The sequence below is a fragment of the Armigeres subalbatus genome, chromosome 1, assembly GCF_024139115.2.
Source record: "Armigeres subalbatus isolate Guangzhou_Male chromosome 1, GZ_Asu_2, whole genome shotgun sequence".
Taxonomy (NCBI): Eukaryota; Metazoa; Arthropoda; class Insecta; order Diptera; family Culicidae; genus Armigeres; species Armigeres subalbatus.
In genome coordinates this window covers 17,939,321-17,955,689 of record NC_085139.1, presented here as the reverse complement: position 1 = coordinate 17,955,689, position 16,369 = coordinate 17,939,321, and the positions used below count along the sequence as shown (strand labels likewise).

Below are 16,369 nucleotides of genomic sequence, written 5' to 3'. Positions count from 1 at the left end.
TTCCTGAGGTTTAACCTTCTTTGCTGCAAAAGTGGTGGTAGTGTTTTCGAATTCGATTCGAAACTGTTGTATCATCAATTCATATGCATGCTATTGAAGTGAGTCAAACGATTCTTAGCATGAGTAAGAATGTTAATTGAATCGATTTTTGTGTATTTCCTTAGAGATAAGTTAACCATGGGTTGAAAATATCATAAATAAAGTAAATAAAAAAAAACTTAAAAAATTGCAGTGGGTACAAAATGTATTATTCTTCCTGGGAAGGGATGAATCCGTCAATTGAAACATGCGATCATTTTTAGCTTTTATTCTCTCCTTGTCACAGCCCGCTGTAAATTAATCAGCTACTTTCGATCCAATTATTCCACAGTTTGAGTATCATTAGGGCTTCATATGTACATGTTATTTTTTCACTGCAATGCAATAATTTTTAGTTTTTTTTTTGTGCTGGAAGATCTGCAATTTCTGCAATGTTTCGAATTTATTACATCGTCATTGAAATGGGTTGTCGAATGTGTGAATGAATGTTCACAATTTAAATAAAATTTCGGAAGTACCGCAACAGTTTTGAGCTTTGGGTTTTTCGTGTGAAAACCAGTTTTGTCGTTCCTTCAAATACGCGGTTTTCCATAAATTATAATGAAAATTGTCAATACTTGACGGATGTTGTCATTAGTCAACATTAGAAAAAATGCGGATTTTCCAGCCAGTGTATTTTTAATAGATTTTTCAGTAAAATATAGTCTACAGAATCTATTCTAACAATTTCTTCTTACAATGAATAACATTTTCGCTACTTTAACGTCGTGGCGCTTAGAAGCCTCTGGGTTTGACCAATAACCAGGAGGGCTACTTGAACAGGGTCACATGTGCTAACGAATATGTGTACAAGGTGGAGGTGATGTAGGCTTATGCCTCCATTTGACTGCATACAAAGTGTACGTATATGGCCTCCATTTGTACACTTCTTTGCTATGCTATACGATCATGTGTTTGCTGGGGGTGGTGATGAAATGACTGCACAGCGCTGCACTGAGTAATTATTATCAAGCTTTGGGAGAAAGATTTTCTGGCGCATAAGTGGATGTAAGACGTTAAATGTCCCATCTACAAAAAAGCCTAAAATCTGGATTGTATCAACTGTCGTCAAAGTATGTGCCACGCATATACACATTTCATAGGCTTTAGTAGATGCATCCTTTCGGATGGCGCCCATCTCGTAATCTTCAGGTTCTCTTGAAAAGATAGGCTTTTTCTGAATTCTAACCATTGCGCTTGAAGCCATGCTTGCAGCGGTTCATCAGATGTAACCTTCAGTCTTCAGAAATTCTGGACGAATATTTTTGCAGAGATGATCACTACTCCGATCAACCCTACATGATCAAATATTCGGGCAAGGTCAGAAATGAACGTACGCTTACAGATCTGCGATATGTTGCACTCCGGTACTATGAACCGGAAATCATCCGAAGGCCACTATCTCGAAAACATTTCGAATCTGTAGTATTCCATTACTATGTTTAACACCAACAGATATCGATGAATCGCAAAATGGCAATCTTCGCAAAGAATAAAAAAAGAGTTACTTAGAGAAATACATTAAAGATTCTGTTTACCAACATCGTCATTCTTATAACCATTATAACCTGGAAAAGTACTATTTTACGAAATGGAGCAAGAGAGCCTTCCTTCAATAGGCACACAAAGTAAATAATGTCATCTTTAAATAAAAGCGTTCACCCGGTGTAAGGCACACGGAGGAGATAATGCCTTCTTTAACCTTTTGCGAGTCACTTTAACTTTCATAACACGAGAAGAATAGTCATGTTGTAAAAAGTTCAACAGTCCTAAAAAAGGATTGGAAAAAGTACCTACAAAACAAACTTGTCACGACATCCGGAACGAATGTTCCAGTGTGAAAAACGACCACATCCAGAGGTGCTGTCAAACTAATTAAAGTGATATCAACCTGACTTTATCGTGGAAATAATTGAGGGGATACATACTCTCTTTGGTGGTTGCGGATGGCGGACGGTACGTGGAGAAGGCGAATGAACCACGAGTTGCATCAGAGAACCATGGGAGAAGCATCCATCGTTCACACCGCGAAAATCGAAGACTGCGGTGGGCCGAGCACGTAGCCAGAACGTCGGACAGTAATCCGGTGAAGATGGTTCTCGACAACGATTCGCCGGGATCAAGAAGGCGAGGTGCACAGCGGGCAAGGAGAATCGATCAGGTGGAGGGACGACTTGCAGGACCCTCCGCAGACTGCGTGGTTGGCGAAGTGCAGCCATGAACCGAGCTGAATGGAGAAGTCTTTATGTGCAGCACAGGCCACCTGGCCTTAGTCTGATGATAAATAAATAAATACTCTCTTTGAGGACATTTTTTCAGTCTAATGAATCTTATCCTGGTCCTCCGGAAGATCCGGAAGCAACGGAGCACCGATGAAAATATACATTTTGACGTAAGACTACGTTTGTCTTTTCTATATTGGGGTAAAATTGCGATTGCGAAAATCAAAATCCGTCACGAAAATAAGATAGACTTACTTTGAACATTAATATCACAGCCGTTTCTCGGTGGAATGCCAATATTTTTTAACCATCCGATCAAGGCTGAGCCAACGCTTCATTGTGTTGTTCTAAAAATAAAGATATTTTACTATTTAGTATTAAAAATAGGCAAACAACTTAGGAATAGTAAAACAACCAGTCCCATGCATGCATCGCAAGCACAGACATCAAAAAGAAGCAACTTTTGGGTTTGATTGTAATCCTCAGTTGGAACAACATTTCACGCAGAGCAGATGCAGTGGAGCGGAAACAGAAGCACTATGGAACTGACAGCATTTTCAACGGAAAACCATCGCATTGATGGTGGTCGTCGGCGTCGGTGGTCATCAATCAACCTCAACGAATCAGCATTTTTATGTAATTAACGCTTTCTGGCGCGTTAATTAAGTTGATTACAAAAAGGTCGTCTGTTGCAATTCCGCGTGATGCAGTGACGATACTGAAAATTTATTCCAAATGGTGAAGTCTTACTGAAAAGTAATCGAGTTTGATTGCAATTAGTTATTGGAAAAGCAAATTTGATCTTATCACGACCAACATATTCTGGACAGAAAGGGTTGATTGCAAAAATGGCCTGTTTCGGTGGGATCGCCGTGGTAGCTTGGGTGCTGTTAGTGATTCCATCCATTCGAATAAATCTATTGCCCGATCTACCCCCGCGACGCGGGTAACTTTCTGTCATGTCGTCGACAAACAATTAAGTTTTGCACTTTTTAGAAAATTCCAAACTTCTTTTGTATAAAAAGGCGGATCGGAAAAATCGATTTCATTTCCAATGACTAACAGAAACAAAACCAAAGAATCTTGGCAGAAAAGTTCACTTTCTGCGAACGATAGCCAAATCGACAAAGGCGCTACTTTAGAAGAAAATTTCTACAGCTTCCACCCACAGACGACCGTGGTTCAGACCGACAGACGCCAAGCAAGTATGTTTTACACTATGAAGAAATTTCATCTTGGGTCAAATTTATTTTGTTACTCTGTTCAACAAAACGTTTTTTGAATCATTACCAGCCCATAACCAAATTCAGTATCTTGCGAGAAAATTTCACAGGATGTTTTTAATTTTCTGTCTCTCCTATGCTTCAGGACCTCTCTTTGTAAATTATTTTTTTGGTAATTTTTTTTTGGTTGAATTTCGTTTATTTTTCATTTTTGTTCGTTACATTACCTTTAACAAATCAAGTGGTTGGCCACTTGGGCCTTCATCTTTGATTCAATTGCAACGGTTGGATTTTAAATGTAATTTATAGAGTTTATTTTATGTATCAGAATAGCCTTAAGGAGGCATTGATTAATTTAGAAAATTCAGTAACCTAACTACTATGTACACTAATAATTCACTTTCCACCGATGACAGCGAAATCGATGAAGCCAATACCATGGAATGAAAAAAATGTTTTCTTAGTAAAATGATACATAGTCATCTATTTGGATCGGTAGTCGGCATAAAAAGATCGTTCTTATATGGCGCATGCACTGCCCATGATCGCATATTTGTAACACTCGAATTTTTGTTCATTTTGTAGAAAGCCTGTAAATCGTTCAGAAAGATTAATTCACGGCACCTAAATCCACAACAGTAAAATAGGCTTTACGATCTTGCTTATCTGTGGTAAGCTAGAAATGATTGAGTTTTTGTGGAGGATTGACAAACGATTTACAACATCAACCAAAGTGTAAATGTTTCCATTATGCGATCATGGTGCACATAAATAATAATAAATGTTATGTGTCAAAAATTACGTCGGGGTGCCGACACCTGACCAGTGCTGGCAACCGACCACCTTCCCTACACGTATTGGATCTGGATTGCATTTGGATTAAATTTGTATTGAGTTTGTGTTGGAATTAGCTTGGATTTGGATCGAGTTTGTGTTGGAATTGGCTTGGATTTGGATTGGATTTGGATTTGGATTGGATTTGGATTGGATTTGGATTGGATTTGGATTGGATTTGGATTGGATTTTGATTGATTTAGATTGAATTGGATTTGGATTGATTTGGATTGGATTCGGATTGATTTGGATTGGATTTAGATTGATTTGGATTGGATTTGGATTGGATTTGGATTGGATTTGGATTGGATTTGGATTGGATTTGGATTGGATTTGGATTGGATTTGGATTGGATTCGGATTGGATTTGGATTGGATTTGGATTGGATTTGGATTGAATTTGGATTGGATTGGATTTGACGCGCCGCCGAATATAAGGCACTGCACGGACTGCTTTGTCTCTATCTCGCTGCAAAGAAATTAGAAAACAATAAGGCCAGTAATTGTTTGCTTACAGATTTATGCCGGCGTAAAAATGGCCTTCTTTGACCAAATACTTTAGCTCACAGGTCTAGGGGAACCCTGTTTAATAGTTTCCTATTGAAAATTGGCTGGATTGAACAGTGGGCCCAGAACTTATGGCCAAAATACTACTTTTGTACACTACTTTTTGGTACTTTTTGTAATAAATCAAAAAAGTTTTTCAACGGGAATAATTGGCCAGATCGGAATGTGAGCTCGAAGTTATGGCAAAATACTAATTTTCTGAAAAATTACTTTTTTGGCACTTCCAATTTGTATGCAACAAGTTGGTTTCTACGGAAAATTTTACACTGAGTATACTGCCGCTAACCGCAAGTCGAGCACATCTGTATATGGGACTCAATATACAGATGTGCTCGACTTGTGGTTAGCGGCAGTATAAACAAATGCAAAAATAGGACCTATCCACCTATCATCACTGCCAAAAATATCTATATAAGATATATGTGGCGCCGTTATAGATTTTTGCAATAGCTTCACCCTAATATAATCGATATAGAACCACACATAAATTAAATAATTGCTAATTCGAGACCACACATAAAGACTATTTGGATATATATTTTATAAGTAGTTCGCGTGGAGAATGGTTATGTGTGCGCTGATATACATCATAAGTTAAATCTATGGATTTTTGCCAATAAATATGTGTGGATTTTTAGTAGTGATGGTTATTTTTGACTTCTCTTATATGCTTTTGAACACTTTGAACGTACGAGAAAGGCAACATCACAGCTAGGTTGTTTAATTAGGGTTTGGTCTTTCATCTTTCTTCTGTCTGCAACCTTCTTCCTACAATTTCCTACTTTCTTCCTCCCTTAAATCGCAAAATTTTTCCCAAATAATTTATTTTCTGAAAAACACTCCAAGAATATCGGAGGACAATTTTGACTATACTCTGAAGACTTCGATAATTCTAAATACTCTATCAGGTTTGGATGAACGTTAAGCCGGTGATCAAAGTTCTCTAAAACGTTCTCGAGTTCAGTCCAAGATAAAACAAGACTGATGCAATGTCCTGTGAACCCAATTTTCTTGAATACGAGAAGTTCAAGTTACTGCGAAACGTTCTCAAGTTCAACCCAATATATCTACCGGATCTACCTAGGGTTTTTCCATGTTCTCTCATTGGCATATACCCAATGCGGTTCAATAGGGATATCTTGAGTTAAGATATCTACCAGATACATAATGCCTAACAAGGTGTTTGTGTCGAGAAATAATCATTCGAATGTGGCTGCGTATATTTTACTTGGGGCGTAGAACCACTGCGTTCACGGACTTGGATGATTACTTCAAACATTACGAATTCCATGATGTTATGGAGAACCATAAAGGCCTGTAATTAACCCTTTCCTAGGGGGGTCCCGTAGTGTAGTTGGCTACACGTTCGCCTTACAAGCGGATGGTCATGAATTGGATTCCCAGCCCCTCCACCAAACCCTCGTCATTCGCCGGATCCGCAGCTCATACGGTGATGTTTGGGGTACGTGCCTTACCGTCACGACTGCCTGATGACGACTGACAACTTTTTCTTCTCGGAGGCATTCCTCCAACGTTACCCGGATAAATGGCAACCGGACAATGCAACGATTATTGGATACACACACACGACATGGACAAACGGACACAATGGACTCACGATGAGATGGACTGGAAACGACAACAATAATTAATAATGGAAATCTAAAAATAGATTCTGTGTGGATTCTGTATTGCAGAATAACACAGTAGATCTCGGCACAGTAGCGGTTAAGAAACACATAGTGCCTACCAAATAAAGAAAGCAATAGAAAAAAAACCCTTTCCTTCTCATGGTAGCTGTAGTAGAGCTCAATCAAATTTTGCGCCTTCCAACATTCATAGAATTATTTGCGCATAATGCGCACCTCGCCTTCTTTTGCCCATCGGATCGTTGTCGAGAACTATTTTCACCGGGTTGCTGTCCGATATTCTGGCAACGTGCCCGGCCCACCGCAGTCTTCCGATTTTCGCGGTGTGAACGATGGATGGTTCTTCAAACAGTTTATGCAACTCGTGGTTCATTTATCTCCTCCACCTACCGTCCGACATCTGCACCCCACCATAGATAGTACGCAGCACTTTCCTTTCGAAAACTCTGAGTGCGCGTTGGTCCTCCACGAGCATCGTCCAGGTCTCGTGTCCGTAGAGGACTACCGGTATAATGAGCGTTTTGTAGATTGTCAGTTTGGTACGGCGGCGAACTCTATTCGATCGGGAGCGTCTTCCAGGAGTCCAAAGTACGTACGATTTCCAGCCACTATGCGTCTCCGAATTTCTCTGCTGGTATCATTTTCGGCAGCCACCAGTGAGCCCAAGTACACAAATTCTTCTACCACCTGGATTTCGTCACCACCGATGCAAACTCGCGGTGGGTGGTTCACATTGTCTTCTCTTTAACCTCTTCCTATCATGTACTTTGTCTTCGACGTGTTAATGACTAGTCCGATCCGCTTAGCTTCCCTCTTCAGTCTGATGTAGGCTTTCTCCATCTTCTCAAAGTTACGTGCTATGACAAAGAACTATTGTTCTAGCATTTTATCATAGGTGATTCCTTCCTATTGAAATCTTTGAAAAAAGTCGTGGGAAAGTGAGGGTTAACTCTAGGTCCATTGATCCTAATTTTACCTTAATATCACATCATTCATAAATTGATTCATTGGATAGGTCGAATGATCTGCGCTTCAGGACGTTTTGAAGAACCAAAAAGGGTCCCTAAAGCAGTCGACTCTCCATGAGTCACTAATGGAAGGTTTTTATGATTTTAGCCTATGTGGAGATGTGGAACAGAAGTTCCTTGGAAAATTGTTGGAAGTAGCCGAGAAAATATTTTTGTATGGCAACATTTGGTTCCACGTGTCGATATCGAGTCTTAGAACATCAACACTCCAGGCCGTTTTGGATCCCCTAAAATAATTTACCTTAATTCAAAACTCGATTAATGTATGTCTTTTGATCACATAGATATTTTTGGCCATATGTCTCAGCTTATGGCATTTTGTTTCTAGACATATTTTGTGATGCATTCGAGGATATGCACTCCAGGACAGTATAGACTGTCTAAGACATCCGAGAAAAATATTTCAACGTCTTTTCTGTTCTTTCTATACTAGTTTTGGCAGGATCCAGAGAAAAAATCCTAATTTGTACGTTCTTCTTCTTCTTCTTCTTCTTATTGGCATTACATCCCTACACTGGGACAGAGCCGCCTCGCAGCTTAGTGTTCATTACGCACTTCCACAGTTATTAACTGCGCGGTTTCTAAGCCAGGTTACCATTTTCGCATTTGTATATTATGAGACTAACACTATGATACTTTTTATGCCCAGAGAAGTCGAGACAATTTCCAATCCGAAAATTGCCTAGACTGGCACCGGGAATCGAACCCAGCCACCCTCAGCATGGTCTTGCTTTGTAGCCGCGCGTCTTACCGCACGACTAAGGAGGGCCTGCTTGGAGAGAACTTTAAGGGAGAAACTTTAAACAAAATTTGTCTCGGAAAAAACCTTCGCTACCACGAAATTGTGATTCTTAAGAGAACAACCTCTCCAACCACAAACAGTAACAAAACCAAATAATGCCGTTTGGCCGAACAGTTGAATAAATTGACCTCAAATTACGACTAGCGAAGAGTGAGAAATGAATCGTGAGTAACGAGAAGTAAGAAGTGAGAAGTGAGATGTGCAAAGTGTGAAGAGAAAAGAGAACTGAGAACAGAGAACTTCTTTCTTCTTCCTTCGTCCTTCTTCGTTCTTTTTTCTTTCTTCTTTCTTTTCCTTCTCCTTTCTCTTTCTCCTTTTTCCTTCTTCTTTCTTTTCTTTATTCTTTTCTTCTGCTTCCTTATTCCTTCTTACTTCTTCCTTCTTCCTTCTATCTTTTTCCTTCTTCCATCTTTCATCTTTCAACTTCCATCTTACTTCTTCTTTCATATCTCTCCCTGCTTCCTTCTTTCTTCTTCCTTCTTCCTTCTTCATTCTTCATCCTTCCTCCTTCCTTCTTCCTTCTTCCTTCTTCCCTCTTCCTTTTTTCTTCCTTCTTCCTTCTTCCTTCTTCCTTCTTTCTTCTTCCTTCTTTCTTCTTCCCTCTTCCTTCTTCCTTCTTTCTTCTTCTATCTTCCTTCTTCCTTCTTCCTTCTTCCTTCTTCCGTCTTCCTTCTTCCTTCTTTCTTCTTCCCTTTTCCTTCTTCCTTTCTCGTTCTTCCGTCTTCTAACTTCCTTCTTCTAACTTCCTTTTTCCTTCTTCCTTCTTCCTTCTTCCTTCTGCCTTCTTCCTTCTTCCTTCTTCCTTCTTCGTTCTTCCTTCTTCGTTCTTCCTTCTTCCTTATTTATTATTTCTTCTTCTTTCTTCCTTATTTCTTCTTCATTCTTTCTTATTTCTTCTTCATTCTTCCTTCTCCCTTCTTCCTTCTTCCTTCTTCCTTATTCCATCTTCCTTCTTCTTGCTTTCTTCTTTCTTCTTCCTTCTTCCTTCTTCCTTCTTCCTTCTTCCTTCTTCGTTCTTCCGTCTTCTAACTTCCTTTTTCCTTCTTCCTTCTTCCTTACACCTTCTTCCTTCTTCCTTCTTCCTTATTCCTACTTCCTTTTTCCTTCCAACTTCTTCCTTCTTCCTTCTTACTTCTTCCTTCTTCCGTCTTTCTTTTTCCTTCTTTCTTCTTCTTCCTTATTCGTTCTTCCTTCTTCCTTTTTACTTCTTCCTTCTTATTTCTTCCTTCATCTGTTTACCTTCTTCCTTCTTTCTTCTTCATTTTTCTTTCGTCCTTCTTCCTTTTTCTATCTTCCTTCTTCCTTATTCCTTCTCTCTTCTTCTTTTTTCCTTCTTATCTTTTCCGTCTTCCTTCTTCCTTATTTCTTCTTTCTTCTTTCTCTTCCTTATTCTTTCTTCTTCCTTCTTCCTTCTTTCTTCTTCCTTCTGGCTTCTCCTTCTTCCTTCTTCCTTCTTCCGTCTTCCTTCTTTCTTCTCCCTTCTTCTTTCTTCCTTCTTCTTCCTTTTTCCTTCTTCCTTCTTTCTTCTTCCTTCTTCCTTCTTTCTCCTTCCTTCTTTCTTCTTCATTCTTCCTTTTTCCTTCTTCCTTTTTCCTTCTTCCTTTTTCCTTCTTCCTTCTTCCTTCTTTCTTCTTCCTTTTTTCTACTTCCTTCTTTTTACTTATTTCTTCCTTTTTCTTGCTTCCTTCTTCCTTCTTCCTTCATCCTTTTTTCTACTTCCTTCTTCCTTCTTTCTTCTTCATTCTTCCTTCGCCTTTATTTCTTTTTTCTTCTTTCTTCTGTCTTCTTTCTTCTTCCTTCTTCCTTCTTCATTGTTTCTTATTTTTCCTTTTTCATCCTTGATCCTTTCTTCTTTCTTTTCCCTTCTTCTTTGTTTATTCTTCATTCAGAGAATTTCAACTATTCGGCCAAACGGCATTCGGCCAGATGGCGTTCGGCCAAATGACCCTTTCGGCCAAATGGCATTCGGCCAAACGACATTCGATCAAACGGCATTCGGCCAAATGACCCTAAACCATGTGAACAAATATTTGTAGCATCTCCCTTCGACGAGCGTTCGTGATTCTGCTACAGACGGCAACTTTCTGGCGTCGCAATATCCGCTTTGAAGAATATTCTTCACTCAACAACCGTCTCTTGTATAAAATGGTGGTCCTAAAAAAATACCAATTTATTGGTCCTGCAACAAAACCAGATTCAGAACCATGCAAGAAATTTTCATTGGAGTACTGCTGACGACGACAATAGCCACTCGATAGTTTGCCGCTAAAGCGTTCCCGCTCTTCGTGACCACTCATCGTGGATCATCGTACAGAAATGAAGCACGAGCGCGAATCATGGGCTTTTTTATACTCGGAGAAAACGAAACGGTGGGTCACAAGGGCTGTAACTTACATCATTCTGATGTCCGTGTTGGGAATGCAAGAAAGGGATTGGTTGGTTCTGATATTTTTACTGGGTAGGACAAGAATTGAAATTTTCAATAGTTTATCGTCACAGCTCAACAAGATTTTGTCCCTAACTCCAAATAATGTGTCCCTAGTAGATTTTTGCTCGCTGAATCCGAATCTGACTTCAGATTTGCTCTAATACGTCGAGATTTTGAGATATACCTCAATAAAAATTGTAAAATCAATGATTTTAAGCTTAAACAGCCATCGATAACCTTATAAAAAGAATTACTAGTCAATCAAGGTCCAAAATGGATCACAAGCATCTAATCTTTCGAAATGTGGTGCATTTTTAACAAGTTAAACATAATAAGTGTGATTTATCTACAATTTTAGTAAGTGAAATAAATAACTTTCAATAACTTTCACAAATATGTTTTATGCAAGCTACATTCAAAAACTTGTATTCAAGCCTGATTATTTTTCTGAGAACGGTTTTGAGAGGAAAGTAACAAGAATTCAATATAATAGTTTGTCCAAGCACAAAAATAATGTTTTCATTGAAGTAAGTTCTATTGAATGTAAATATGATATTGTATTTCCTCTGGCGCAATAAATTTTCAATAATTGCTCAAGTGATATGGTGTATTTACTGTCAATTGAAGACGAATGAAACAAGTATATTTTAAAACTGACTAGTATCTCTATACTTCATTCAACATTTTTATATTCCACTTCCACTGGCCGCATGTTGTTGAATTTTGAGTGGCTTCAAACTGGTGGTGATGGCGTTTGCATGCAAGTTTTTGGAACGGACTTGCATGGAATATTTTTAAATTAAATTCACTGATCTAAAATTCAAGGAAAACCGAATAGAAAATTATTGTAACGTGCAAATCTGATGGAAATGCATTAGATCAGATGTGCTTATACCGTTTCGGGTATTGATTGGCCTAAAATTTTGTTTATATACTCCATGAAAGTTCTTCGAAAAATTCCAATTTCTTCAAATTAGCGGTATCAATCTAGCTATATGTCAAAATTTGGACGTGTTAGAGCATATCTGAGGACAGATTCGGATTCAGCGAGCCAAAATCTACTGAAGACACATCAATTGGTTCTGAGGACCCGCAAAAGGTTAAATTTTGTTCCCCTGTGTAATCAAAAGTTTCAATGGAACTGACAAATTGCTGCAGATCTCCAAGTCGATCGATATATAAATATCCAAAATCCATTGAAAAATAAAGGCGCTATTAACGTTCGAAATCTTAATTGATTTCGTGAAGGTCAGCAATTTTAGATTCTGATTTGACACCCAGGACCTTCTGGTAAGATGTTGTCCAATGTAGAAAAAAATCGGTACAGCGAATAAGGTATAAAAAAACAACAGGTCGAAAGACGACGATATAATCAATCGCCATATTTGTAGGATAATTATGCAAATATCATCAAATTTTCCAATCGTGTGAAATGCATGTCTTTATTAACAACTTAGTTCTATATGTACATCAAAATTTGAAGAGCTAAATTATTTGCTCAGTTGAAACAGTTTGATGAAAAATGGTGGAAATGGTACAGCATAACATGCCCCACAGATGCGTTTAAAAATAATTTGCTGTTCGGCGAAGAAATTTTAGAAACTAATTTACTTTATTGTCTCTGAACAATCTGAACCAAATATTTGAACCACAAAATTTGCTGTGTTTAATTTTGATCTTTCTATTTCTGGTAAATCATAGTTTGTTTTCATTTTCTTTCATTTCGACAACCAGTGTAATCTATCGACATATGAACGGGCGCCAGTTTGCGATCGATGTGCGCTGCCCAGCTGCTCGGCCAGAATCGAAAATTATGAGGAGAAATCACAAGCTGATAAGCACCGTCGATGAGTTCAAAAAATGTTGGCAATATGTTACCGCAGTGTGATTCCTCCACTAACGAAAACAACGACGATGTGATCGATGCGGATGTTGCCAATACCGAAGTCATTACTAGCACCGCTACCAGCACCACCACCACCACCACCACTACCACCAGCAGCTGCAGCGATAGTATCGCGACTACTACCAATAGTAGTTCCAGCGACACCACGACCAGTCGCGGCGATCGCACTATGACGGGTCCGATAATGTGCAAAATACCATCGCTGATCGCTGCGGTGGAGGGTGGCCTGTCGGGATCGCCCGCGACCACGGCCGTGATGGAAACCGCGGGTAGTGCCAATTTGACGGATAGCTTCGGCGGTGGCGGCAGCAGTAGCAGCATAAATAACAACAACGCCAGCGAGCTCGATATGATCGATAGCAATGACCCGTACGCCGAACTCGAGCGATATCTGGAAAAGGTCAAGGTAAGTGGAAGAGCGCGGGGGGAAACGGAAATTTGTTATGGGGTATTGTGGGTGATCATGGCGAATTTTAAATATTGAACTAAATTATGCTATGTTTCTCTGACCTATATGATGTTGTTCAAAATAACACCAGTTCCTTCATCAATTTAATTATAGAACGGTTCGTTTTAATACTGTGAAAGCAAGTTTAATAAAAGGTTATTGATGCTAAAAAACAATCATTATTAACATACTTATCTGTCTACTTCTGCGATACCGCTTCAATGAATATTAAATTTCATAAAACCAATCAGTGAAATGCACCTCGTATTTGTTTTGTTCGAATGTTATTCTCAGTGTCACATAATCTCAGAGCAAGCAACACAACAGTCATGAAACTAACAATTCTTGCCATCATGGTATGTGGAGTTAGTGGAATTTTAATCCAAGAATCTCGCAATCGTATATCTCCAGAAGTGCTGAACTACACAATTTCAATCATCGAACATTTGGTGGAACGCACTATCGGTCGATTCGAATGTGTGCTTTATGACCTGAGCGATGACTTCCCATTCAACAACGGTTTCGATGAGTATCTCAAATCGCCCCGTCTGAGCCACGTTGCCAAGTACGTCATAATTAGAACGCACACAATGTGGCACGACACAGGACACCCTCAAGCTCCGTCGATTTTGTTAATGAATCTTATGTTGCGAGAGCCCGCATATGTTTTGTTTCAGCTTTCGCAATTTTTGTTTGTGATTGACGCCAACACACGGATATTGGTACTGTTTTCTGTTGAATCCCTCAGTGCTCTTAAAGAATTCAGTCAAAGGTTGAACGGGGATCGGACATTCACACGAATCGCATTTTTCGAACAGTCGCGGTTATCGCTCTTTTTCAAACTAGGATTCAACAATACCGTAGACATTGTTGATCAATCTAAACCAGACGATCTATTCAGGAGCATTATATACGACATGAAAGGGAAAACGTTCAAATATGTCACTCAAATACCACCCCCAAGGAACTATGTCAATTGGATGGATGAAACTGCTCGGTATGTTAATGCAACAGCCGTACTAGCGGAAGATCTGTGTCCTACATCAAAAAAGATTTGCTTTAATGACTATTCGAATGCAAATATTACGGTCGTTTTGAAGTGTCCCATAGTCATGATGTTGCTCCCAAGTATGTATCGATCGCTTTTTGGAGCAATTCCGCAGCTGGAAGTATTTGCAGTCCCCAGTGCCAGAAGTTTGAATGTCCCGGAAATATTTCTTCGTCCATTTTCATGGCAGGTGTGGGCATGCTTAGTGGTGATTTTCGTCTCAATTGAACTTGTTTGCATCAGGTTTCCTAAATTGTTCAGGAATGATCATTTTCTACTATTGATGTGTGGAATGGAATTCCACAATGTGCATCGGGCAAGAACTAAAAAGCGTTTGACCCTTATTGCGTTGGTGATATCGTTTTATCTGATATCGAATGCATACCGTATAAGGATTATTTCATCGATGATCGAAAAGCCAACTGGCAGACAGTCTAAGACCATTCAGGATATGATTGATTCTGGGATGAAGCTAAAAGTTTCGAGAATTGCCAACCCGGATCGTACGAAAAATAATCGATTGGCCAGCATACGGATCGATATTTCTAAAAATGATTCTTTTCCATTCGACGGAGAAAGTGCTTACATCGGTTTTAAATCATTCATGGAGAAAGTAGTGCGGTTCTCGAAAAAATTCGACCATAGAAGACGTTATTCCAGATATCAAATACTTGAAGAACCTTACGGGATGCAGGTGTGCTGGTTTGTATTGCCGTCATGGGACTCCCTATTGGAAATATTTGAAATCACTCAGCGGGTATTCTTCGAGACAGGACTGCTCTCGAAGTGGGATGAGGATCAGTTCAACGAGGAGCACTGGCGCGCGTTTCAAGCTAGCGAAGGGAGCGAACCAGTAAAAGGTGTTGGTGGTCAGCGTGAGCTGCTGTATTTGAAGGACATGTTGCCGGCTTGGATGGTGCTGCTGTTTGGTTTCTGCATAAGTTTTGCAGTTTTTGTTGGCGAGGTTTGTGTCGCTGTGAGGAAGTTTCAAATAACAGGATCACTTGTTCTGTAACGTGTTAAATAGCAAAGTATGTATTTTCCCATAAATTTTCCAAAAATATTAATTGTCGTGTTTTTGTTTTACAACTCAAAAGCTTTCATGCAATTAACTTTATTAACAATATCGCATTGTTTAGAAACGTATCAAGTGATTAAAAAATTTGCTAGATTGGAAGTCGTTTATGACTGCATTTTCGGCGCAATGCCGACGTAATCCGATGTTTTTCATGCAATTTCTCCGGGAAAATGTTCCAATGGATTCTTCTTTTAGAATTGAATGGTGATCCAGATTGTTTGTGAATGGATCCAGATTGTTAGGATCAGCTGAGAGAGCTGTAATACACACTTAAAATGATTACCACAATGTTGTGTATAATTCACACAAAACGGGCCTCTTATAGAACAACATATAGATGAGTGAAAGTTACACAGTCATAAAAACACCATTAACCATATAAACGTATGTACAGATTCCTGGTTTTATGAGCAATGTAATGCTGTTAAAAATATTGACATCACACGACCGATTTTTGTGACTGTGTAACCACAGACAAACGGAGGTAACACTAGAGGAATTATCATTGACCATGACTTTAACGATCAATTTGAGTTTGATTGATTGCATTGATTGCGTCATCGTCACATGTCACAAGTGTTCCAAGTTAAACAAATTCTTCAACAATTTCATACACATCCCCATAAAGCACTACCTCAGCACCCACACCACTAGGTCTTTCTCTATCTATACCTGTCACCATGCATTTTATCTCGATAGAGTTAATGGTTGCTCTATCTCTCGCCGTCTTCCTCTCTTCATTGGGGACAAAAGCTACTGCTCTGCGATCGATTCCAATGAGGTTGATGCTGTCCGCAAAGCCCATAGTAGCATATGAGACCGTCGTGGATGATAGTACCGTTCCCTCTGGCACGCCAGATCTCCTAATACCGCCTTTCGAGTGCAATGTTGAACAATAAATTTGAAAGTGCATCACCCTGCTTCCAATCCGTCTAAGGTCACAAACGAGGTTGACACTTGGTCTTCAATCCGAATACTTGATTTTGAGCCATCCAGCGTTGCATCGTATCAGGTCTAATCAGTTTCGCTGGAAAACCATGTTCCGGACATTATCAGTCC

At 39.3% G+C, this 16,369-nt stretch overlaps 1 protein-coding gene across 7 annotated transcripts in view; it reads left to right on the top strand.

The window, feature by feature from the left end:
- Positions 1-16,369, top strand: part of LOC134222299 (stAR-related lipid transfer protein 13) — a 433,861-nt gene that overhangs the window by 17,065 nt on the left and 400,427 nt on the right. For all 7 annotated transcript variants that reach the window (XM_062701465.1, XM_062701461.1, XM_062701453.1 and 4 more), the window contains exon 3: positions 12,565-13,142. In XM_062701465.1, coding sequence (XP_062557449.1) covers positions 12,678-13,142 — 465 coding nt within the window. In that variant the 5' untranslated portion in view covers positions 12,565-12,677. The remainder of the gene's footprint in view (positions 1-12,564; positions 13,143-16,369) is intronic.